The sequence below is a fragment of the Heterocephalus glaber genome, unplaced genomic scaffold (assembly GCF_053883595.1).
Source record: "Heterocephalus glaber isolate CG9 unplaced genomic scaffold, H.glaber_assembly_v1.0 deba00001538, whole genome shotgun sequence".
NCBI classification, from domain to species: domain Eukaryota; kingdom Metazoa; phylum Chordata; class Mammalia; order Rodentia; family Bathyergidae; genus Heterocephalus; species Heterocephalus glaber.
Genome location: NW_028258333.1, coordinates 19,156,419 through 19,180,829, shown reverse-complemented (window position 1 = coordinate 19,180,829; position 24,411 = coordinate 19,156,419). Strand labels below are relative to the sequence as shown.

The 24,411-nt window shown below is 43.3% G+C and overlaps 1 protein-coding gene across 2 annotated transcripts in view; it reads left to right on the top strand.

Moving 5' to 3' along the window:
• Mtmr12 (myotubularin related protein 12) overlaps window positions 1-24,187 on the top strand; it is a 71,994-nt gene extending 47,807 nt beyond the window's left edge. For both annotated transcript variants that reach the window (XM_004848660.3, XM_004848661.4), the window contains 8 exons: window positions 6,731-6,837; window positions 7,609-7,733; window positions 9,545-9,623; window positions 11,199-11,269; window positions 13,593-13,765; window positions 16,400-16,567; window positions 17,731-17,892; window positions 21,352-24,187. In XM_004848660.3, the coding sequence (XP_004848717.1) occupies window positions 6,731-6,837; window positions 7,609-7,733; window positions 9,545-9,623; window positions 11,199-11,269; window positions 13,593-13,765; window positions 16,400-16,567; window positions 17,731-17,892; window positions 21,352-21,921 (1,455 nt within the window). In that variant the 3' untranslated portion in view covers window positions 21,922-24,187. The remainder of the gene's footprint in view (window positions 1-6,730; window positions 6,838-7,608; window positions 7,734-9,544; window positions 9,624-11,198; window positions 11,270-13,592; window positions 13,766-16,399; window positions 16,568-17,730; window positions 17,893-21,351) is intronic.
• The last annotated feature ends 224 nt before the right edge of the window (window positions 24,188-24,411 follow it).

Here is a 24,411-nt window from a genome sequence, read left to right as displayed (position 1 = left end):
AAAGTTTTCACAAATGCATTGAAATTTAGCAGAGACATTGAAAAGTGCTAAGAGTATTACAGGTATGTCTGCTCTTGAAAGTAAGCTAGTTTAATATCTAAAATCACTTTGAACCTGAGCCGACTACTTTAAAGGTAGTAGGATTTAAAATTCTTTTTGACCAACACTGTTAATTATGGTATGGGCTTAGTTGTATTTTCTCCCAGAAACAACATGAAGAGCTTCTTGGTTTTCACAGAATGGAATGGGATGGGAGCCATATTTAATATGTCACTGATCAAAGAAAGACAGGAATCTCGCTATGTGACCCAGGGCTGGCCTCAAACTTGAAGTGATCCCCCTGCCTCAGCCTCCCGAGTGCTGGGATTACAGGATTGTGCCACCACAGCCAGCTGGTGAACCACTCTTGTAATCCCAGCTATTGGGGAAGCCGAGGCAGGAGGATAGCAGGTTCCAGACCAGTTTGAGCAATTTCTCAAGGTCCTGTCTCAAAAGGCTATAGTATAGCTCAGTGCAAAGTCCTGGGTTTAATTCCCAGTATCGGGGGGATGAGGTATACATTGGCCATTAGAAAAATATTTTTAGATTATACAGATCTTCTAAATAGTAACATGTTTCATGATACAAGATTTAAAATCATAGTGACTAATAGCATCTCATCAGAAGTCATGAAATAGCTAAAGTATATATACTAGTTTTCCACAATTCTATTTTTTACTTGAAAGCTCAGTGTTTTATCACTGTCAACAATTTATCAATTGTTTTCTGTAAAGTAATTAACTCACTTTTTGTTTTTTTAGAGTGAATGTCTGCCAGATACCAAAGTCTGAATATCAGAAGTTTGTATGTCAGTTATTCAATTCCACAAAAAGGCAACTGGTCACTTATACTAGGATCTGTTCTTGAGGCAAGCTTTGTACTTCAGTGCTTACTTCCCACCCCACCTCACAAAATATTAGAGACATGTTAATGGTCAAGATAATACAATTAATCATTTTTAACCCTTTATGAAGGACATTCTCAAGTGAATCAGGTTTTCTTCCTGCTAGTAGTGACAGCATAGCACAGTGATGACCAGTGCAGTTGTGGCCTCACCTTGATTGGCCTTAAGTCACCAGAAGTTCTTACCCATCACTGCTTTTCCTCTGCCACCGCAGATGTCAGTGAAGTGGAAAAGACAAACTGTCAGTATTACCGTGAGATTAGTGGCTCCCAGACCACCTGGAAGGGTGTTGGGGCCTCCCAGGGCAGTGTATACCACACTTTGAAAGTCAGGGCTTTGGGGGAAGGAAGACGAGGATCTCTGTCCTTCAGTCCTTCATACAGCAGTCTAGGAAAGAGGCAAAGCAATGTAGGAAGAAGCAAGGTGAATTGTGCACACAGGTGGGAATGGGCCGATTCTCCATTGCTGCTGCCTGTGCGCTTAGATACGCTGCATTCTAGTCAGGACTTGGGCCTGAAAAGTAGAAAGTATTCTCAGAAGACCAGCATCATTTTGATAGAAACTGTTGGAAAGTGATCTTACTTCATTCCATCTGCCTTCCTTCTGTGTTCTAAAAGTCATTAGTGGAGTTTGCATGAATGGACAGCAGAAAGAAGTTACTCAGGATGGGATTTGCATATCTACCCAGGGAACAGAGCTCTTAAACTGTGTCTGTCACTGCTTTCTTGTTGCAGTGCTGGGGATCAAACCCATGCCTTGCTTTGCTAAGCAAGCACCCTACCACTGAGCTCTTACCTCAGCCCAGCTCACAGTGCATGCTTTGTCTGTCTCCCACCAAACATACACACAGTGTAAGATTTCCACTGGACTAGAACACTAAGATCACCAGAAATGATCTTAGACAAATTTAAAAGCATCTGTATTAATGTTTAAAATCCCAGACCCCTGGGAGGCTGAGGGAAGAGGATCACAGTACCAAAAACAAAACAAAACATGAAGATCAGCTCACATTCAAATCATATTTCTAAAGAATTTACTTGTATAAATCCCATTAATCTGTAGTTGGTTTATACCTTATCAATCATGGATACTTAAATATGTTTTCATTCTTTTTTTTTTTTTTTTTTTGAGACTAGGTCTTACTATGTAGTTCAAACTGATCTTGAACTCACTGTGTAGCCCAGGGCGGCCTTGAACTCAAAGCGATCTTCCTACCTCAGCCTGCTTAGTGCTAGGATTGTGTGCCACCACACCCTGCTTTTAAACTCATTCCTAATTTGTGTACTCTCAACCACCTTTTCCCTACTTCTGTGGGATTAACAAAAACTCTCTCAGCTTCCTTCTGGCCTCCTATTATTTCTCTCTGTGCTCGTGCTTCCTCTATGGTGAACCTGAACCTCTGCCTGTGTCTGGATTGCTTTGTCTGGAGCCTGCTTGCATCAGCCTTCCCTCTTCCACGGTTGTTTCTGAAGTGTATTTTCTCTAAAGATGACCTTAGAACTTCCCTAACCTGGAGAATCCCTTTCTTAACAGTCAGGCTACTATCCTGTTCTCCTGCCCTACACTGCTAAATGTACATAAACGCCTATACTTATTTTCTCTACTCATGTCTTCTTTTTTCTTTTTTGAAGTGCTGAGGATCAGATCTGTGGCCTCACTCACACTAAGCACATGCTCTGCTTCTGACTGCAACCCCAGCCCCTCTTTCTTGTTGCAGCAGGACTTCTGCCCCATCTGCAGACATTGCCCTGCTAAGCTTTGGCAGCCCCAGGTCTCCGTAACATCCCTACAGTGTGTGACACAGGTTATTCTCACCCTTTTTGTCTCTTAAATTCCTGGGCTGCCTCTGGAAACACTAGTGTCTCGGTCCTCTTACCGCCTTCCTTTCCTTCTTATGATAATTTCTAGCCTCTAATTATAGATATTCCTCTAAAAATCTGTCTTTGGCTCTATTAATAGAGATACCTTAAAATGCGCCAAAAAATAAGTATTCTGTCCTTTCAAAAACGAAATTGCTAGGAGTGGTGGTGCCTTCCCATAATCCCAGCATATGGAAGGCTGAGGCAGGAAGATCATGAGTTTGAACCAGCCTGGTCTACCTAGTGAGTTCAAGGTCACCCTGTGCTATATGTATAACAAGACCTTGTCTCAAAAAAACAAAGTGGGCTGGGGATTTAGCTCATTGGTGCTGCCACCTGCCTTGCAAGTGCAAGGTCCTGAGTTCAATCCCTGGTACAAAAAAAACCAAAGTGACTATTTATTGCCTGCTGTTAAGTAATTTATACTAGGAACTCTGAGGCCCTTTCCCAAAGAGAAATTGATGTATTGCAACAATAGGTGAAGATTTTTTGCAAAATTCTTGTTAGAATCCTCTCTCTGACCAAGAGTTCTGCTTGTTTCATTTTTTGTTTGTTTGTTTGTTTGTTTTGGTGGTACTGTGGATTAAACCTAAAGCCTTTGGATTGAGCTACATCCCCAGTTGTTTTATTTGTTTATTTTTTGTGATACTTAGGGTTGAACCCAGGGAATTTACACTGAGCCATGCCCAGCTGGGTTTATATTTACTGTTTCAAATAAAGAATAGCAAGGAAGTTAGTTGCCCTTCAGTGCCTTAGATTAGGTGAGGCATTTCTGATTGGAAGTTACTATTTTACACATGTCTCAGCTAGATATGGATATGATTGGATATCAGTAAGGGCTTAGCCAGGCGCAGTTGTGCACTCTTGTAATCCCAGCACTCGGAGGCTGAGGCAGGAGGATCACTGTGAGTTCGAGGCCAGCCTGGGCTACATAGTTCAAAGACAGCCCGAGTGACATAGCAGGATCCTGTCTGAAAAAAAGCAAGCAAAAAAACCCAACAACCAAGAAAGCCCAATTGTTTTTGTCCCAGGAGGGGAGATAAAATGGATTAAGAATCTTTAATTTCTTGGATGCTGCCATCCAGTCATGGCTAAGAGTGCCCCGCTCCATATCCAAGTGAGCTGCACCAACTGGGAACATGACTGCTTGAGCACTTGAAATATGGCCACCTTAGAGAGAGGTTCCCACACATTCCTGAGCCCTATGTCGGACAAGGAAATAAGAGAACAGCAAAGCGTCCTTCAGTTTGTCTCTGTGTTCTAACACTTCGCCCTCCAATGAACCCCAATGGTGTGGCCCCAGAGGGGAGGTGTTCTTTTAGAAGTTCTGTGTTCTCTGTTCTCTCTCCTCTTTGGCTCATCTGTTCTGTATCAGCTGGCCATCCGCTCTCATATCCACAGCGCCAGTCCTGCCTTCTTCTTCTGCCTCTTCACCCTCACATTAGGGGCCCCTGATATCCACATGGATGTCCTAGCAGCACCAGACACCTAACATGGCCAGTGCTGATTCCGTCCTGTTCCCTACAATCCCCCAAACAATTCTTCCCATCTTCTGCATTGTTGTGCTGGTCTCTGACTCTGCCAGGCTGCTGCTAGCATATCCATTGTGTGATTTACACATGGCAAGTGGATACCAAAGAGGTGCTTCCTCAGGCAGCTGAATGACAAAAGGTTTACCTCTGAGTCAGGGCCCATGGCTTGGTCAGCAGAGCAAAGACTGAACCACTCTTGAACCCTTAGCAAAGCCTTTATGCAGGGCACAGAAGCCACAGCTGTACTTTCTTGTCCAGTCAGCTCTTTCCTGTCCTCCATTCTCGGCTCCGCTAGCAGATTACTTTGCCCTCAAGATCCGTTTACCTCCCTTTGAGCCTGCAAAGTGAATGGAAGATCCCACAGTATCGACAAAAAAGCTGAAATACCTTAGCCTGTCATTCGCGGTCACTTACAAGATGTCTGCATCCTTTGCCCCCTCACTTTGTTGTTTCTTGAAATCCTATTGTCTACCATATTGTTCTTTCTATTATATTTTGAGGTAGAATAGCATCTTCATCATCTTTATGCCCTTTAACAACCTACTGCAGTGCCTTCTACATGTGAGTCTTGTATTTACCCCATTCTTCCTGGTGTGGGCTTTCTCTGATGGTGGGAGTTGCCCCTTGGTTGCCATCTAGTAGAGCATAGCTGTGAGGGTCAGACAGCTACTTGGGGAAGTCCTCTGAGCTGTTTGTGCCTCAGTGCCTTGTGTAAATGGGAATATTATTCATCACTTGCCATAGAAAGTGACCTGAGAATTAATGAATTAATTCACACCTGACGTGTGAGCTGCATGCCAGTCATCATGACTGTCCCAATAATGTTGTTAAGATCAGCTAGGTTACCAGCAATAAACCAAGTCTGAAAATTTATGCTGGGCCGAGGATTTAGCTCAGTGGCACTGTGCCTGCCTCGCAAGCACAAGGTCCTGAGTTCAATCCCTGGTACCATGAAAAAAAGGAAAAAAGGTGTATATTAAACCATAAGAAAGTCTAAGTCTGACTACCTAGTCCTGTTTTTGTTTTTGTTTTTTTTGGTACCGGGGATCGAACTCGGGTCCTGTCGCTTGCACAGCAGGCGGCGAAACCACTGAGCTAAATCCCCAGCCCATGTTTTTGTTTTTTAAGACTGAATCATACTGTTCCGTAAAGAAGGATAAACTTGAGTCATCTGTAGGAAAATGGGTGCACGTTGAGACCATAATGTTAAGTAAATCAGAAACACAAGCTTAAATAGCATGTGGTTTCTCCTATATGAAAAAAATCAATATATAAAGTGCCAAATGAAAAACAGATAAGCGGGCTGGGGATTTAGCTCACTGGCACTGCACCTGCCTCACAAGCGCAAGGTCCCGAGTTCCATCCCTGGTAGGAAAAAAAAAAGAGAGAAGAGGAAAAAAAAGTTACTATAATCCAGTGCAGAGGACCGTAATATTGATTATGCCCAAGGCAGGCTATAAAGAGTTAACTGCACAATTGGCCTGTTTATAGAAGTGAGTCCGGCTGCAGTCTGCGTGCATGCCGAGGTCAGAGTAACACCCAGATTCCGTTCCTATGACTAAACCTTCCAACTAGGACAGTGTTCCAATTACAATGATATATTTTGGCTGTTCTATTCCTAATTTGAGAATGCTTTGTCTTGTCCTTTGTGAGTCTTGTTTACATTAATTTCCATAGAAACCATGTCACCTTTACCCCAATTGATTGACAATAAAAGTCAGTGCTTGGGACTGTCCAGCGCCTTTGTCGGTTGCACCAACATTTGTCGTCCTGGCACTCTGCTTTGTTTCTCTTAGCTCTGTCTCTAGTGTATTCTTTTTCTCAGCCCTGCATCGCATACTGGGCAGGTAGGGACTGGAACCTGACTGCAGGGGTCTCCAGCAATCCAGCATGGAAAATGTATCTAAAAGTGTGACTTGATTTACTACAATTGTCTTTATTTAGTATATTGTCTTTGATTTAGTATATTGTCTTATGTGTTTCATATGTTTTTTGGCCTATTAGTCTGGTTGTCAATCTGTGTATATGACAATTAACTTTCTAAGGACCTATAAAATAGTAAATGAATCTGATGAATCTATAAATGAATAAATGAATCTGTAAATGAATCTGATGCTGGGAAAATAAAAGGGGGAGAGAAGGGGACAAATCAGAATTGAGATGTGTTAGGTACATGTACCAATTCCCTACAATGAATGTAATGAATTAATCATTGTATACTGTGAACTAATTGTGTACTAATACAAATTTTTTAAAGAGAAAAATACTGAATCAGTTGAATATATCCAGCCATTTCATATTGAAGTTATGAATTTCCCTGCCTGAACTTGAACCCTAAGATTACCTGCTCTCTGGGTTGTGAATATTCCATGTAGCAAATGTTTTTTCCTCTCCAGATATGGTGTTGGTCCTGCCACAATGGAAGTGCCCTTTTGAAAATGTCTGCACTGCCCAAAGAACAAGATGATGGGATTTTGCAGATGCAGAAGAACTTCTTGGATGGGTCAGTACTCGCTCTATAATTTGTTATATAGTTCAGTTCTTTTACCCAGAAGCAGGGAACCGCTCTTAGTTGTGTGTCTATTTCTTTTTGTGTGTCTGGCTTTTGAGACAGGGTCTCATTTTGCAGTCTTTTTTTTTTTTTCTTTGGTACCGGGGATCAAACTTGGGACCTTGTGCTTGCAAGGCAGGCACCGGAACCACTGAGCTAAATCCCCAGCCCCTGGTGTGTACATTTTTGCTTACCAGCTGTTTGGTTAGTGGTAGAGGAATACAACATAAAGCATTCATTTTTAATTGCTTTGACAAGAGACAATAAAACACAAAAACTGTGCCGTTTTTAGAAATGCATGCTGAAGTATTTAGGGGGCAGTAGCATGATATCTGTAATATTAACTGCTGTCATATCTAGGCCATGATATGTACATCACTGTAGTATTCTACTTTTCTACATGTTGGAGCCATTTCAAAATAAAATTTAAAAATGCAAACAAATAAATGAAAAGCAACAAAAGGAATAGGTTGTGTTGGCCCCAATCATGGTACTAACACCTTAATAACCATGGGCTAAGCAGTTCCACTCTGACCTCCATTCCCATACCTGTTGACTGGGGACAGCAGTCCTGCAGCAGTGGCCTCATTGGTAGGGTGGGGTAGAGGAAGTTGGCAGGCGATACCTGCAGAGCTCTAGCATAGAGTGTGTTATGTAGTAAGTGCTCAGGGAAGATAAGCTATTTTCAATTCACGTTTGCTCATGTTACTTTTTGATACCTAGAATTTACAAGACCATCCACAGGCCACCCTATGAAAATGTCAAAACTGAAGACTTATCAAGCAACTTCCTACCCCTGCAGGAAATCCAGACTGCATACTCTAAATTTAAGCAGCTATTTCTAATAGGTGAGAAGAATGCTGAGCAAAACCTTTCTGGGGAAAGACATGCCATGTGGATCAGGTGACCGTTGGTGCCTTTTTCCCGAGTTGGTGGTATGCAGGGGCTCACAGCCTCGAAGCTCACTGTTGTGTAGGGGAGGGCAGTGGCCCTGAGCCAGCTGGCATCCACACACTGCCCCTCGTCCTGCTCCAGGCTTTCACCATGGCCTCCTCATGGGAGCAGTGATCACACAGGCCCCCATTTCTCTCCTTTCCCAGCATTCCAGGCTGCCCACTGGTGAGCATTTTGAGCCGTGCAGTACCTATAGTCACTGACTTGCATAATCATTTATAAAGTGAATGATTCATCTTCCTTTCTTGGTGTGCTTTTCTCCCCAAAGTGGAAATGACTTAATTTTTTTTCTGAGTGGGCATGTCCCATTTCTTACAGTTGAAAAGGAATTGAATTAATCAGAAATGTACAAAGTAGAAAATGAAATATGCCTGTTGCAGCACCCTCTACTCTCATTTCCCTCCCTTGCTGCTTACTAATAGTCTAGAACTTGCTCATTTGAGTCACGCTCAGTTACCTATTGATTATTATTATTATTATTTTTTGGTACCAGGGATCGAACTCGGATCCTTGCACTTGCTCAGCAGGCGGCAAAACCACTGAGCCAAATCCCCGGCCCACCTATTGATTATTGATTCTCTCCTTTTTTTTTTTTTTTTCAGTACTGGGCATTGAACTCGACCTTGCACTTGCGAGGCAGGCACAGCACCACTGAGCTAAATCCCCAGCCTGATTCTCTCCATTCTTGAGTCTTTGCTTTCTTTTTCTTTTCTTTTTTTTTTTTTTTTGTCTTTTTGAGACAGGATTTCATTCTGCAGTTCAGGCTGGCCTCAAATTTGAAGCGATCCTTCTGCCTCAGCCTCCTGAGTGCTGGGATTTCAGACGTGCACCACCACGCCTGGCCAGAGTCTTTGCTTTCTGAGTTGTGTCATGCTTATAAGTAATTTTGTAGCCCAGAAAATTCTTAACTATTTTAAGATTCACTCTACTGACCATTCTTGAATTTCCATCATGTATGTGCTAGACGTTGTGACAAAGACAAGCATGACACACAAAGCTCACACTCTTTCGGGGGAAATAGAAGTGTGTGCCTCTAACTAAAACATGCTATGATTTGTTATAAAATAGATTCATTCAGAAGTAGGAGCCTGGAATAAAGGTCCTGTTACTATTTGATCCAGGACTGTAATTTTGCAGTTTCATTTTAATTGCCCAGGACTTCCAGGAACATCTTCCTTTTATTGACTAGAGTTTGCAACTTTTAAATGTATAGTATCAGATTTCTGTAAAATTCAAAGTTCTCTGTCCTGTAAGATGTGTAAGGGGAAGTCTTGGCATGGTGTGCATGGTGCATGAACTTGTGTATTTAAGATTCTAACAAAAGTCAAGTCTCATTTAGGCTTTGGTGGCAAGATGTATATATTGCATTTTCCACTTCTGTGAGTAGCAGCCTCATTGTCAACTGTTTCCACCTAACACATGTTGCTGTCTTTAATGAATTATGGGACAGACCATGGCTTTGTGTATGTGCTGAAGGCATTTCTTACTTCAGCAATGAAGATCTTTTTTTGAGCACCACATCTTTTAGAGGCCTACAGCTCAGCAGCCTTTCAGCTGAGGTTTTGAAATGCCATTTACTTAGAGTGAACTCTTAAAGAGGGTTCTGCAGGTTGAGTCTAGGACCACTGATTGGAGCAGCACAGGTATTTTGTGGCAGGCATGTGAACAGTGACCTGACATCTTTCTTCTTTTTCCTTTTTTTCAGATAACAGTACTGAATTTTGGGACACAGATATAAAATGGTTTTCTCTCTTGGAAAGTAGCAGCTGGCTTGACATAATCAGGTATCTAAACCATGTTTTGCTCATCAGTTGTACAGTTGTCTGATTCAGAGTAGTAGAGCAAATTGATACATAATTTAACTGACATTTCACATTTAAATAGTCTTTGATTACATATTCTGTGCAGGGCTTTGCAGGATTTCACATTTGATATTATTTCTTTGCACATTTGATAGAGATTTACCAATATGCTCCCTGCTTACAAGGAAGTAACTGTGTAAAGAAGACACGAAAGCCTACAGGAAAGGGCATGACAATCCAAATTATAATTGAGGCAGCAGTGCTGGCCTCCAGAAGGAAACTGGGAAATGAGAATGGGCAGCAAACTGGCTTTTTACTAAATAACCTTTTTGAATGTTGTGTCTTCTGTGTATGTTACCTATTTAATTGTATTGGGGCACACTGAGGATTGAATCTAGGGCCTTGTGCATAATTTTTTTAAAAATCATGGCTAATTAATGTTAATTAGCCATTTTTGGTTTGGGAGTTAGGTTGAGAGTCCCAGAGAACAGTTTATTGCCTTTCCTTACATCAATTTTGGTGTTCCTTTCTAAAAGTGTTTTGGTTTCTGGGTTTTGTTTGTTAGTTTGGTTTTTTTGAACATTGAATTAGCAAAGATTATATATATTCAGGCTATACAGTGCTTGTTTGTGGTAGTGGAGTTCTAACCTAGGGCCTCACACATGCTGAGCAACTACTCTGTCACTGAGCTACACCCTGGCCAAAGTACATGGTGCAATGATTTGCTGTACATGTAGATTATGTGATGATTACCTTAATAAAATCCAGGGCCGGGGATTTAGCTCAGTGGTTTCGCCGCCTGCTACGCAAACGCAGGGACCCGAGTTTGATCCCCGGTACCAAAACAAACAAACAAACATGATAAAATCCACACATCCATCACCATTCTTGCTGTACCTTATGTCTCCAAAGCTGGTTTGCTTAAAACTGAAAGTTTGTATCTTTTAACCAGTGTCTTCTCACTTTCTCCACTCTTTCTCCCTTGGGCACCACCATTTATCTGTTACGGAATTTCAACATGTTTCCATGTTACATGTAAGGGAGATCACGCAGCATTTGTCTTTCTGTGCCTGACTTCTTTTCACTTACCGTATTTCCTCCAGGTTCATCCATTGTTGCAACAATGGTAAATTTGCTTTGTTTTCTTAATTGCTGAATAATATTCCATCTTACACACACACACACACACACACGCACACACGCACACGCACGCATGCAATTATCCATTAATTGGTCAGTGAACTCTTGGTTGTCCCCATATCTTGGCTGTTGTGAATAATGATTGAGTGAAAATGGAAAAACAGGCATCTAATATACTGATTTGATCCCTTTGGATGTACTATATACCCCGAATCAGTTTCTAATAGGCAGATGAGTATCTTGGTAAGTGAATAGCATAGGTGGTAATTATTTTCTTTTCTGGATGATTTTTGGATTAAAAAATAAAAAATTAGAAAACCGAAGAAAAATTCAGACTACCTCTATCTAAACTACTCACTGTTTATGGTACCAGGCTCAAGAACTAATGCTCCTATTTCTTTTCTCTTTCTTATTTAGACGTTGTCTGAAAAAAGCAATAGAGATTACAGAATGCCTGGAAGCACAAAATATGAACATTCTTCTTTTAGGTAATATATTTAAACCACAAAGGGTGGTTTCCATTTTGTTTCACTCTCATTCATTCCCTTCATTTTTGGGTATATGTAGCTTAATGAATCTGAATTGTCTCATCAAGGGAACAAACTAGTATGGAAATACTCGTCATTCTTTTCTCCTTAACCTTCAAAACCCTTGCCTTGGATTTTAGTGTTATAGCTTAAAATAAAATTCTTTCGTTTGGAACTTGGCGGGCCTGTTCACACAGCCCAGGAAGGAATTGTTTGGTTATTAAAGCTCACATTTTTTAATGTTTTGAATTTTGTTTATTAACAACTAGATTAAATTTACAGTATTTTGGTAATCCCTTTTACTTAAAGAGACTCGTGGATGATTTAATTATTTATGTCTGTGTTTGGCAACTTTGTGCAGCTGCCAGAGAAAGTTGGTGGTCTTTGATTTCCTTTTCCTCTGTGGGCTAAATTTGCTATACATAGGGCAGTGACATGAATATTCAGAATGTGTAATCCAAGTGTAAATCAGCTTGTCACTGTGACTGGTTAAATATGAACTAAAGTATCACCTGCTTTTTAGTTTAGTTTAGGTGTTTTTTTAAGGGGGGGAAGGTCTTACTGTACTCCCCAGGTTGGGTTCAGTGATCCTTCTGCCTCCGCTCCCCAAGTAGCTTGGACTGTAGTCTTGTGCCACTATGCTCAGCTTACTTTTTAGACTATTTTGTTTCGTATAGCCCCACATTATAAATTAAGCAAATTGTCTTCTTTTATGCTTTTATTATTTAAGCTTTTATTATTCCTCTAATACAGTCCTTGACTGTTGAAACTTAGTATCTAAGAGCAGACTAGAAACTATCTCCAGCAGCTTCTGGACCACCCGCTGCTGGCTCACCAAGAGTTGGAAACACTCATGGAGCACCTGCCATGTACAGAGCTCTGCTGTGTCTGTCTACTGTGTTTGCAGCCCAGTGGAAGACTTGCCCTAAGAGTATTATTTATAATGACCCAGGACGAATGAATATTAGAGATCTGAAAGATGAAAGAACCCAGGGCCAGACTGCACTAATCAGAGTTGCATAAAATGAAGTCTGGATCTTTGGCTGATGAAGGGAGATGTCCCTTATTCCTTGATGGACTTCTGTGTTGTCTCTCCTGAGATCTCACTTTCTAGTCCCTCTTCCTATCACTCACAGGTAAACTATAACACCTATCAGGTGCAAGAAAAAAAGATTCCCCTAAAACTGAAACTTGTTTTGAAAATTGACAACATTAGAAGAGAAATAGAAAAATCTGTTCCTATGAAATCTGTGTTTCCCCGTAGGTCAAGATGAAAGTTCTAATAATATGGTCACCTCCCTAAGGCTCATTCTTAAGTATCACTAGTCCTAATAATACTAGGACCATCCTACTTGGGGACATTTTAAAAAGGCAACTTGCAGGCCAGGGAGTTAGCTCAGTGGCACTGCGCCTGCCTTGCAAGCCCAAAGTCCCAAGTTTGATCCCCGGTCCTCGAAAGAAAAAACGAAGCAACTTGAGTTGCATTTTTCTTTGTCTGTCTATCTATCTTTCATAAAAAGAAAATGATAGGGAACATAGATCCTTGACTTTTAGGATCTTCAAACTCTAAGACAAATGCACGGCTGTAGGTGTGTGTTTTTATTTGCTGTAAATCATGAATGTTAACAGGTATGTCAATGGACTTTTTATCATTTGGGTTTTATAAAGTGCATTCCAGGTGGGCACTGGAAATGGACCAAGGACAAATTCTCCGCTAGGCTAGGCGGAGAGAAACAAGTGCCTCTCATCCTCACACAGAAGAGGAAAGAGCCCTGGGGCCAAGAATAAGATCACTTTGGCACAGTTCAGAAATAGGAAACTTTCTGCAACGCAGAATTAGTGCAGGACTTGGGTATGGAGGAAAGGAGTGCCAGGATGAGTCTGAGAAGCAGCTGAGGCTTTGACCCCAGGAGGAAAGGGTTGTGGACTCAGTCTTCAGCCTGGGTGATCAGCACCATGTGGGTGATTCCATTGCTCTTGTATGGCACCTGTGGACGCCTGTCGGCTGAAAGCAGGTTTTCAGTGCTACATTTATTCAGTGAGCAAATCTATAGTTAGCACAGTGTGTGCTGAGACCTATACTACACAGGCTAGACGTGTTTGTCTCCTGGTCTGAAAGTGTTTCCCTTTTCTTGTCACTGGCCCTTGCCTGTAGGGAGTAAGAGCTTGGCTGTTAGTGGCAGGCCGTGGTGGTAGGAACCCTACTTTAAACTGTGCAGTAAGAGCATGCAGCTCTTTAACACTCTATCCCTCCTTCCTATTGACGCTGCTGGGGCCCTGCTAGAGGAGAACGCCTCTGACCTCTGCTGCCTCCTGTCCTCCCTGGTGCAAGTGATGATGGACCCCCACTGTCGCACACAGACTGGTTTCCAGAGCCTTGTCCAAAAGGAGTGGGTCATGGGTGGCCACTGTTTCTTGGATCGCTGCAACCATCTCCGGCAGAGTGACAAAGAGGAGGTAAGACCGCTGTAGTCAGTGGGAGAGCTCCTCAACCCTGTACCAGTACCTGCCTTCAGATGTAGGGTTTCTGCTTGCAAAGTGGAGGCTGCTCAGACTCGATAGGAAAAGTAGGAGCTGTTCATTTTGTGGTAAGTCTGAATGCTCAAAACAATAATGAAACCCTTTCTGGGGAAAAAGTATTGTCAGATATGGTCAGGGCCTTCTGAATGGTAAACACGAAGGCTGTACATTGCAGCGTGTGTGGGTTATGCCGCAGCCCCTTCTTGCTTCTGTGAATGGCTTCGGTCTGGATGGCCTGTGAGATAATGTTTTAGTGCACTCCCAGATTGACTCCCCTCCTTCAGTACCAGAGACTGAATCCAGGGCTTCTCACTGAGCCACATCCCCAGCTCTGCCCCCCCACCCCCATTTATTGACTTTTTGTGGTCCTGGGGATTGAACCCAGGGCCTTGTACATGGTAAAAAGGCACTCTGCCACTGAGCTGTATCCCTAGCCTTATCCCCCAACCTTTGCTTTTTATTTTGAGAAACGGTCTTGTTAAGTTGCCCCGCCTGGGCTTAAACTCAGTCCTGCCTCAGCCTCCCAGAGTTCTGGGAACACAGGTGTGCTCCACTTGTCTGGCTCTACAAGCTCCCTTGGCTGCCTTATCGATGACTACTGGGGAAAAAAATGAAAATGGACTCTCTTTATTTAAATTACACATATAGCCATGATATGCGCATAGCAAAATTTATGGGTTTTTTTTCTTTCATTCACTTTCCCTTTTTGTTGTTGTTGTTTACTAGCCTTTGAACCCAGGGCCTCAAGCATGGATGGTAGGAGAGCACTGAGGTCTGTACTTCATGTCTAAACCTTTTATATAGTTTTGAGATAGCCTCCCTGAGTTGTCCAGGCTGGCCTCAAATTTGCAATCCCCCTGCCTCAGCCTCCTGGGTAGCTGGGATTACAGGCATGCACACTGCTCCTGGCTGTGGTTTCTCTTGTTCCAGATAGTCAGCCCGCCTGTCTGTGGTGCAGAGCAGCTGGCATAGTATCCGTGCGAATGAAAGCCATGGCAGTCTCCCGGGGACCAGGGCTCTGTCACTAGGCCAGGTGGTTTCTTTCAGGCCCAGCCTATTTGTGCTCCATGTGCCATCACGTTGAGTACTAATCACCACCTTTCAGTCTTGGAAGGGGCTTTGAAAGGTTGACGGGATTCACGTATCATAACAGGCAGAGAGCTGACACTGTGTGGAGAAAAAGTGTGATTTTATCTTTTTTTTTTTTTTTGGTACCAGGGATCGAACTCAGGACCTTGTGCTTGTGAGGCAGGTGTGGTGCCACTGAGCTAAATCCCCAGCCCTGATTTTGTTTATCTTGAGAAACGGGGTGACAGGCAGTGGATCTAGTGGGAAAAGGGGCCAAGAGAAGACCATGTCTGCTGTTCACCCAGCACTTTGTGAGTCACTCACATTTTCTGAGCCCATGACCCTGACTACAATAAGGTTCATATATCTTTCATTCTGTTTAATGATACTGTGCATAAAATGGGGTGTGAAATAAAGTGGCCATATAAACGGTTCTTAGCATCTTAGCACTGACGTGTTGGAGTTTTGAGGGAGAACTGGGCAGTGTAATTTGTGATGTAATTGAAGCAGAACTGGCCTTTGATCCAAGAGCTCGAATCCCCACCTCCTCTCTTTCCCTCACTCTGTGTGAGGCTCTGGCCAGCCTCTCAGCATCGCTCGTCTTACAGAAAGGAGAGACTGTCATGGAGCTCATCACACCTATCTGACGGGATCACTGGTGAATCAAGGATGAGCACTTGTAAACGACAACACTCCCGTTATCTCTACTTATTTTATTTATTTTTTTTTTGGTACTGGTGATCGAACTCGGGTCCTTGTGCTTTCGAGGCAGGCGTTGGAACCACTGAGCTAAATCCCCGGCCCCTACTTTATCTCTACTTATAAAGGGCTTGCCTCTGAGTAGCTAATAAAGGAGGCCTACAGATGAAAAGTATATTTGTGAAAAACATGTTAGGAACTCGTTCTTGTTGCTTCAGCCTTCTGACTCACCCCTTTTTCTTGTGGACCTTCATGGGTGAGGGTTGGGGTCCTCTCAATTCCAGCTCAGTCTGCAGGCCCAGTGCTGACTGCAAATTAGTTTGTGGGCAGGCAATGGCATGGATATCTCACCCACACACACACAATTTTTAATTGATAATAGTTAAAATAATGGTGATCATTGAGTAGTTTTTTGCATTGAATACAGTTTTTGCACTACTGGTAAGAATGGTACTGTTTTGGAGAGAGATGACATTTCTTCTAATTGGGGTTCAGAATTAGTGTTAAAAATTAATTGCAAATGCTCACCTGTTAGTGCTGGTCCATGATGAGATTTTACATTCTTCGCCTTTGAAATGTCCTTGGCACAGATAGGTTACTGCCAGACAGGTATTAACTCATGAGCATGTGGTTTCAACTGAGTGTGTTTTTAACTTGCCATGGGATGGAGTGTACTGTGTTTCCCAGAGAACTCAGGGCTCAGAAGTTGTTATTTCACAGCTCCTGAGAGGCTGTCCGCTGAGCTCGGGACAGCTGGTCTTGGGCTCTGTTCTGCTAAATAACGTGTGTCTTACTTTCACGTAGGTTCCTGTGTTCCTGCTTTTCTTAGATTGTGTCTGGCAGCTGGTGCACCAGCATCCCCCAGCATTTGAGTTCACCGAGACTTACCTGACTGTTTTGTCAGATACCCTGTATATACCTATTTTTAGTACCTTCTTCTTCAATTCACCTCATCAAAAAGATACTAACATGGTAAGAGTCCCTCTTAGAAACCTTTACTGAAGAAGTTGCATTTCACAAATAGGGTGCAATGAGATTGATGCTTAAAATGGTTCTTATTTAACTCTGGCTACATAACAGGCATTGTTCTAAGTGCTTTCCAGATTTTTATACTTGGAAAGTTATTTAATCCTTGTAGCTCCCTATGGATTATGTATTGTTACCTCTGAGGAAGCTGAGGCACAAAGAATAAGTAACTAGCCTAAGGTCATATGGTAAGTATTTAAGTTGGAATCAAGTGCTAGAGGTGTAGAGGATTAAGCCAAATTAAAATCGGGGTCCCCCTCTGCCACGGTACTGAGGATTGACCCAGGACTGTACACATGCTAGGCAAGTGCTCTCCTACTGAGCTGTATCTCCACCCCCACCCACCCCTTTTGTTGATACAAGGTCTCACTAAGTTGTCCACGTGGGGCTTAAACTTGCAATCCTCCTGCCTCAGCCTCCCGACCAGCTGGGATTACAGATGTGCACCACTGCCCAGCTAAAAGCTGTCCTTTTTCAAGGCAGACCAGATGTCCTCTTTTCCCTCAGTTCAAATTCTGGAGTTACTGTGACAAGAAGACACCAGACAGAACAGGGAAACCCGGATTGACTTACATCGTAAAGCCCCTCTCAAGGCTACAGTGCAGTGGGTTAACTTTCTAAGCTAATTTCAGTGCCTCCAACCAGCCATTTCCTGGCCTCTGCGTTTGGTTGACCTAGTAGGATTATCAAGTCCCACAGTCAAGTGGGAATAACTAAAAACCTGGGCTTCTGAGTTAGGCACCCTTTGTTTCCAACCCCAGCCCTGCTGCTCACGAGCTTTGTGACCTCAGGCAGTTTACTTCAGTCTTCTGAGCCTCGGTTTCCTCCAATGTAAAATTGGAAAGATAGTAGTTTTCTCACAAGTTTGTTCTGAAACTGCCCAGCCCAGTGGCTGACATTTGGTCCACTAAAAATAAGTATCTTCTCTCCCCCACTGAGAGGTGTTGGTGAATAGCTACCAAGAGCTTTGGCCTTGAAGGGTGAAGTGCCTGTGAACACTCAGCCTCCAGGCAGGTGGAGTACCCTGCCTGATGCCTGCTTCTGAGAATGAGTGTTTGCTTTCCTGGGCCCTCCCTGGAAGCCGGGGTGACCTATGCTTGTCTTGGCAGGGTAGGGAAAGCCTGGATGCACAAAGCAAGCCTTTGAACCTGCTCACCGTGTGGGATTGGTCTGTACAGTTTGAACCCAAAGCCCAGACATTGCTCAGAAACCCTCTCTATGTGGAAAAGCCAAAACTAGACAAAGGCCAGCGGAAAGGAATGCGTTTCAAGGTAAGATGTCCCTATCTAAATCTTTCCACTTGCCCAAAGGATAGAAGAAACGTGGACTCTGTCTGTCAGTGTTTGTTTTAGCCCTTAAAATGCTATGCCAAGTTGTGATGGTCAAGTTGTCAGGCTCCAATAGAAGGATCCTTTGCTTCCAGCAAATCCGCCTTGGCCTGATGGGACGTGGCCCTTTCCTGAATGTCACTGGGGATGCTGCCACCATAGGCATGCTGCAGGGCCTCCTGCTCCTCACCCGCCCTTGTATGTGGTTAGCAGAATAAAAGGAACATTGATCTTGTGGGTTTCACTCAGAATACGCCAGTTCGTGTACTGCATAGTAGACATTTCTCACTGAGCTACACCTGTAAACCAAGTGTTGGCAAACACTTTCTGTCCAGGGCTGTAGGTCTCGGTCGCAACCGCCCACTGTACTGGTGTGATACAAAAGTGGCCCTGGACCTGGGCCTGGCTGCGTTCCTACTCCTGTGAAAACAAGGGCGGACATGCCAGATTTGGCCTGTGCTCTAAACCACAAAAGTCAGAGCTTTATTTTCCTCTTGGGTATTTGTTCCTGTTTTCACTAGTTATTACACTCCATAGGAACTAACTGATTAGTGATTTAAGTGACATTTCCTAGCTCTGTCTCCTTGCCTGAATTTCTCACTGTCAGAGTCCACAAAGGGGAGAGCAGTGAGAGTAAATCTTCCACTGCCATCCACCAGTCCTGCCTGATGGTGAGGGATGCAAGGAGGGTGGCCAGCCCTGCTATGGGAGTCGGTTGTTTGAAAAGGATTGGGAACCTGGCTGGGCTTGGTCACTCCGAGACAACCTCAGCTGCCGAGTGACATGGAACTGCCATTTTGTCCCCTTAGTTGTTCTCAGGCCTCAGGAGATGTTTCCCTTTTCAGGTTCAAACCTCTTTTCTGTTAGTTTGACCAGAATTGCTGTAAGACCCTAAACAAGTTGGCCCAAGATCAGCTTTTCCTCAGTGTGTTCTGCCCCCTAGTGGCTGCCTGCACACTTCTCAGGAGAGGTGAGCTAGGGTCCTGAACCGCCTGGGCAGGTGCACCTCAGACAGCTGGCCCTGCTCCGCCTTCTAATAAGGGATTCATTTCCACCCTTGGGACCAGGTTTCCTACTTGTCTCTTTTCCGTGTAGATAGTGGCAGATGGCCTCTGCTCTGAGAGCGGTTGGTGGGGGAGATTGGAGCCATAGGGCTAGAGGATTATGGGTTGTAGTATAAAGCAGAATTGGGATTAGCCAACAAGGAACTTTGAAGCCTTGGGGTAAGAAGACCAGATGTCAGGTTGGGGTACCTGGCTGAGTGGACAGTTGACCTCGGGGGCATTGTAGAGACCGAGGAACTGCCATGCCAGGGGCACGATTAACTCAGTGAACTCTTGCTGCAGCCCCAGGCCTCACCCAGCTTTGAGCATGTTGCCCCCTCCCTCCACTGTGGCCCATCTCAAATGTTCCATTCGCTGAGGAGACTGAGAGGAAAGGTCTTCCAGGTCCAAGAAAAGTTCAGGCTATGGAGTCAGGCTGGGTTTGAACTACTTTTGGTACTTGGTAGCTGGTGCCTTTGGCAACAAATTTCTGGACCTTGGTTTCCTCATTTGTACAGTGAGCACAGTAGTGACTGAGGAGTTGGTAAGTCAGTGTATAGAAAGGACTGAGCAGAGAACCTAGCAGGCAGGAAGTGCTCAGTGACAGGTTTCCTGCACAGTCCTCAGCCCATGTCTTGACTGACCCTAAGTCCAGTGAGAAGAGGGAACACTGACTCCAGTAACCAGATGGAGAGTCCAAAATCCTGGTCACCTCTGAGTTGTGGTATTTTGGATGATTTTGGTTTCTTTTATTTATATTGTTATTCCATATTTTATAATAAGGAAATATTTCCTTTATAATCTTTTTTTTTTTTTTTTTTGGTACTGGGGATCGAACTGGGATCCTTCTGCTTGCAAGGCAGGCAGTGGAACCACTGAGCTAAATCCCTGGTCCCAGTAATCATTTTTTTTTTTTTTTTTTGGTACCGGGGATCGAACTCGGGTCCTTGTGCTTGCACAGCAGGTGACGAAACCACTGAGCTAAATCCCCAGCCCATCCAGTAATCATTTTTAACAAGGAAGACCCACTGGAAAAGTACGTTAGATTACACAGGTAGTCTGAAAATAAATTTTTTTTTATCTATTCTTACATTGCATTTGTTTTGTTTTGCTTTGCTTTGCTTTTTTTGATTGTTTGAGACAGGGTTCCCTATGTAATCCAAGCTGGCCTCAAATTTTCAGCAACCCTCCTGCCTCAGCCTCCTGAGTGTTGGGATTACAGGCATGCCACCATGCCCAGCTCTATTCTTACTTTGAATGGACATCCAAGGAGCAGAAAATTTGAAAAAAACTACCTTCTCCCCCAAATTTTTAACTTTCTTCTCTGAGCACTGAGGAGCCCCTAACCAAATCACCCATCTTTACAACTCTCTCACAGTGCACCCCAAAATATAACACATTACTTTCGCTGCAGAGAGAATTAACAAGAATGTTGTCAAGCAAGAACGTCTGGCCAACTTCACTGGTTCCTCTTGGCAAAATTCCATTATTCCCATTTACTTGTTTTTCTTGTCCAAAAGAATCTTTATGACTTAGCCTTAAACTCCCACTGGATGCCTGATAAGCTCTAGGTTATTTTGTCCACACATTGGATCTTCAGGTAGTCAGCATGCTTCCTTACATATGTTCAGAATATTGTAGCAATTAAGCAGCCCTACAGTTCTCGAAGAAGGAACATTTTGTTCCCTTTTAAGAAATGAATAATGGCACACCTGTAATCCCACCATTCGAGGCTGAGGCAGGAAGATCCCTGCAAATTTGAGGCCAGCCTAGGCCACATAGTGAGACCCTTACCAATCAATCAATAATGGAAAAGAAAGAAAAAGAAATGAATAGATATCACTCCCCAGATCTCCTAAATCATTAAGCTATTTTGTTCTTCTTTTTTATTATTTATTTATTTATTTATTGGTACCGGGGATCAAACTCGGGACCTTACACTTGCAAGGCAGGCAGCGGAACCACTGAGCTAAATCCCTGGCTCATTAAGATATCTTAATCCAGTTCCTCAGAAGTACTTTGTGTTCTTTGATAGGCCTAGTTCAGCTGAAGAGCTGATCCAAAGCTCCATTCTTGATGTCCCAGCATGCCTTTCTGCACAGCCACCACATGTGCCTGGCCTCTCCCCTTTGTTGATAATACAGTGTGTGTTGAACATTTGTGAACATTTGCATCGTGAAAATAAATAAGAAGCCACCTTCCTCCGCATGTGATAGCATTTTAATGCATATGCGTTCACATGGCAATTCTGATGTCTCTTGATACTTGTTAAGGTAGTAGGATTATTCCCCTCTTATGGTAACAACTCTAGAGTGCCTCTATGTTAACCAGAGATTTTTATTTATGTTTTCTCTCAAAGCATCAGCGACAACTTTCTTTGCCACTCACCCAGTCGAAGTCATCACCCAAAAGAGGATTTTTCAGGGAAGAAACAGATCATTTGATTAAAAACCTTCTGGGCAAGAGAATTAGCAAACTTATTAACTCTTCAGATGAGCTGCAGGACAACTTTCGGGAGTTCTATGACAGCTGGCACAGCAAACCTACTGACTACCATGGTTTGTTGTTGCCTCATATAGAGGGGCCAGAAATCAAAGTTTGGGCACAGCGCTACTTGCGTTGGATTCCAGAAGCCCAAATCATAGGTGGTGGCAGGGTGGCCACTATGAGCAAACTCTTTGAAATGATGGAGGAAGTCCAACACTTGCAAGAGAAAATCGATGAGCGACACCACAGCCACGCGCCCCTCCAGGCAGAGGCGCCCTGCCTGCTGAGGAACTCTGCCCGCCTGTCCTCTCTGTTTCCTTTCGCTTTGCTCCAGCGACACTCGTCCAAGCCTGTCTTGCCCACCAGTGGCTGGAAAGCTTTGGGAGATGAGGGAGATCTGGCCAAACGAGAAGATGAGTTTGTGGATCTGGGGGACCTGTGACTTGTATCAGTGACTGTGGAGAGGCACAGTGTGGGAGGTTGGGACACTTGACCCCTGGCGAGTGTCTTGCTAATGCTGGGATGGTCGTAGCCCGGTGCTCCGTTGGAAAAAAAACCCAGGCCTTGAAGAAAAGAGCTGGTTCTCAATTTTTTCATGGTTCTGAAAGACTATGCAATTAAAACTAGTATTATTAATTGGAAGGAATTCCCACTTGACCCATCATAGGGTTGTGGCTGTTTTCTGATGCCTAAGTATTGTAGAAAACCTGCAGTGGCCAGTTTACTACTAGAAAGAGCTGCAGTTTGATATTCTTGGCCTTGCTACTTTCTTCTGATCCTTTCTGAGCCAAGATAGTTCATCCCACCACTGGGAACAGTGCTGATGGCCCATCTCAGGAGCAAGGGCAGGCAGATTTATGTGGTATTTGTGTGAATTGAAAGACTGAGACAGAGGTATTAAGGTGGATGGCATTTACTTAAACCATAGCATTTTTCTTTCTGTAGAAAGCTGGAAAGTTCCACTGTTGCCACACTCCCTAACCCTCAGCCTCTTTCCTGGACCGTGTCTCGGTAGTGTAGGGCCAGCGCCACCGCTCCTCCCTGTGCTGTGCTGACAGCTGCAGGTCTTTCCTCAGCACTGTCCCTCTGCACTGCCTGCCTTGGAGTACACAGTCCCAGTGTGTCGCTGCTGAACCTGCTGGTGAGACTGGGGGAACCTCTTGGTTTGCCCAGAGGAGCTTCCTTGCCTCTGGAGTTTCCCAGTGTTTGTACACCTTGCTTTGCCGCCCTCTTGCCCCGAGCCTTTGGAGACCCCAAGAGCGTGCTTGTCCGCTGTGGCTCCTCAGCTGCTTTCCAGCTGCCTGCTTCCCTCGCCTGCTGTGGTCCTTCACAGACTGCTGGGGTCGGCCACTTGTGAAGGTGGCTTTCATGCGCAAGCAGCTGAACATCAATGCCAGAAGTGATTCTCACAGGATACCTCAGTGATTAAGAAGCCATAGAAAAAACTCAACTATGCCTGGTCTTCTCCTTGGATCTGCTGTCTAAAGTGATATATATATTTTTTTAATGTAGGAAAATGTACTTTGTAAGGACCAGTTTTTTTATTCTCAGTGGAACTCTTGTCAAATCCCACAAAAGAAAGGAAAAAAAAAAACCCTTATGTTAGAACCTTTCAGATTGAATGTTTGCCTTTTATATACATTTGGTCTTCAGAATAGATTCCAGTTTGAATGTAAGATGTTTAGAAATGCCTGCTGGAGGGCAGTAGGAGAATTTGAAGCTATTGACAAAGGAGTTTCCAATTTGCACTGACTCACCTTTGTACAAAATCATTTTGCTCTTCTCCATTCCACGTTAATGCGCAAGCCCAGTCAGGTAAAATAACAGGTTGAGGGGAGAGCAGAATTTGTGCAGCTCGGGGCCAGACACACCTCAGTCTTTGTTGCCTTAAGAGTCTTAGGAGCAAGGTCAGCGTTAGGCTTGCAATAGGGATTTTTAAACATATACTAGTGCCTAGCTCCTTTCGCATATGTCCCTTGGGCCTTCTTAAACTAGCACTAATCTCCGCTCACTTCTGTGCTTTGTGTTTCCTCCCAAATACACTATGGAGCTAACTATTTTGTTACCTTATTATAACATGAATATTTGTACAGTAGTCTCTTCAATCTTAGTAATTTTCATTCCAAAAATGCCTGGTGTGATGCTTTACACTCTATAAAATATGGTTTAAAGGCACAAGGTCATGGCCGTTGTCATAGCAGTTGAATGTGCATTGAAATATTTTTCTATGATTTTTTAAAATTACTATAGCAAAATAAGTAAGCAAGCTGTTGTACCACGTAAGGTCATGATGATTTATGTATTTATATTTGAAATCAGATTTTTATAACTTGTATTTGTGTACAGAATTCTCCATGGGTTTATATATTGTGAAAATTTTATTCCAGATTCAGATGTAGGTTACGCTTAACAGTAAAAGCTGAAACAAGACCATTTACTTTAAAAAGCTGCACTGTGCAAGTTTGGAAATGTACATTAATAATTTACTGTATATAATATCTTGAGTTTGTTTATACCTCCAAGTTTTACACTGAAGAGAAACTAGCTTTAATTAAATTCAAATTTTTCTTTTTTTTATTTTAAGGAATAAGCTGTGGGGCTATATCTGTATAAATGTGCTTTTTATTTTCTGGATGCACAGAAAGTTTATACTTGTATTCTCACTGCATCATATCTGATTGCAGAAATTAAAGCACAATTTACAAGCAGTACTGTGTTTGGTGTGGTTGGTGTATGTAACACATGGAGTAACCCTTTTCATTCATTCAGGAAATGGGAAGCCCATCCAAGGTCCTGTAGGCCTAACAGAGAGAGCCCTAGGAGAGCAAGGCTCTGCCTCTCTGGTGTTCCCATCGCGCACAAGTGCACACATAGGCCTGGGAGGGGGAGCCAGTGCACGGTGATGAAATGCCACGAAGAAAAATAAAATGGT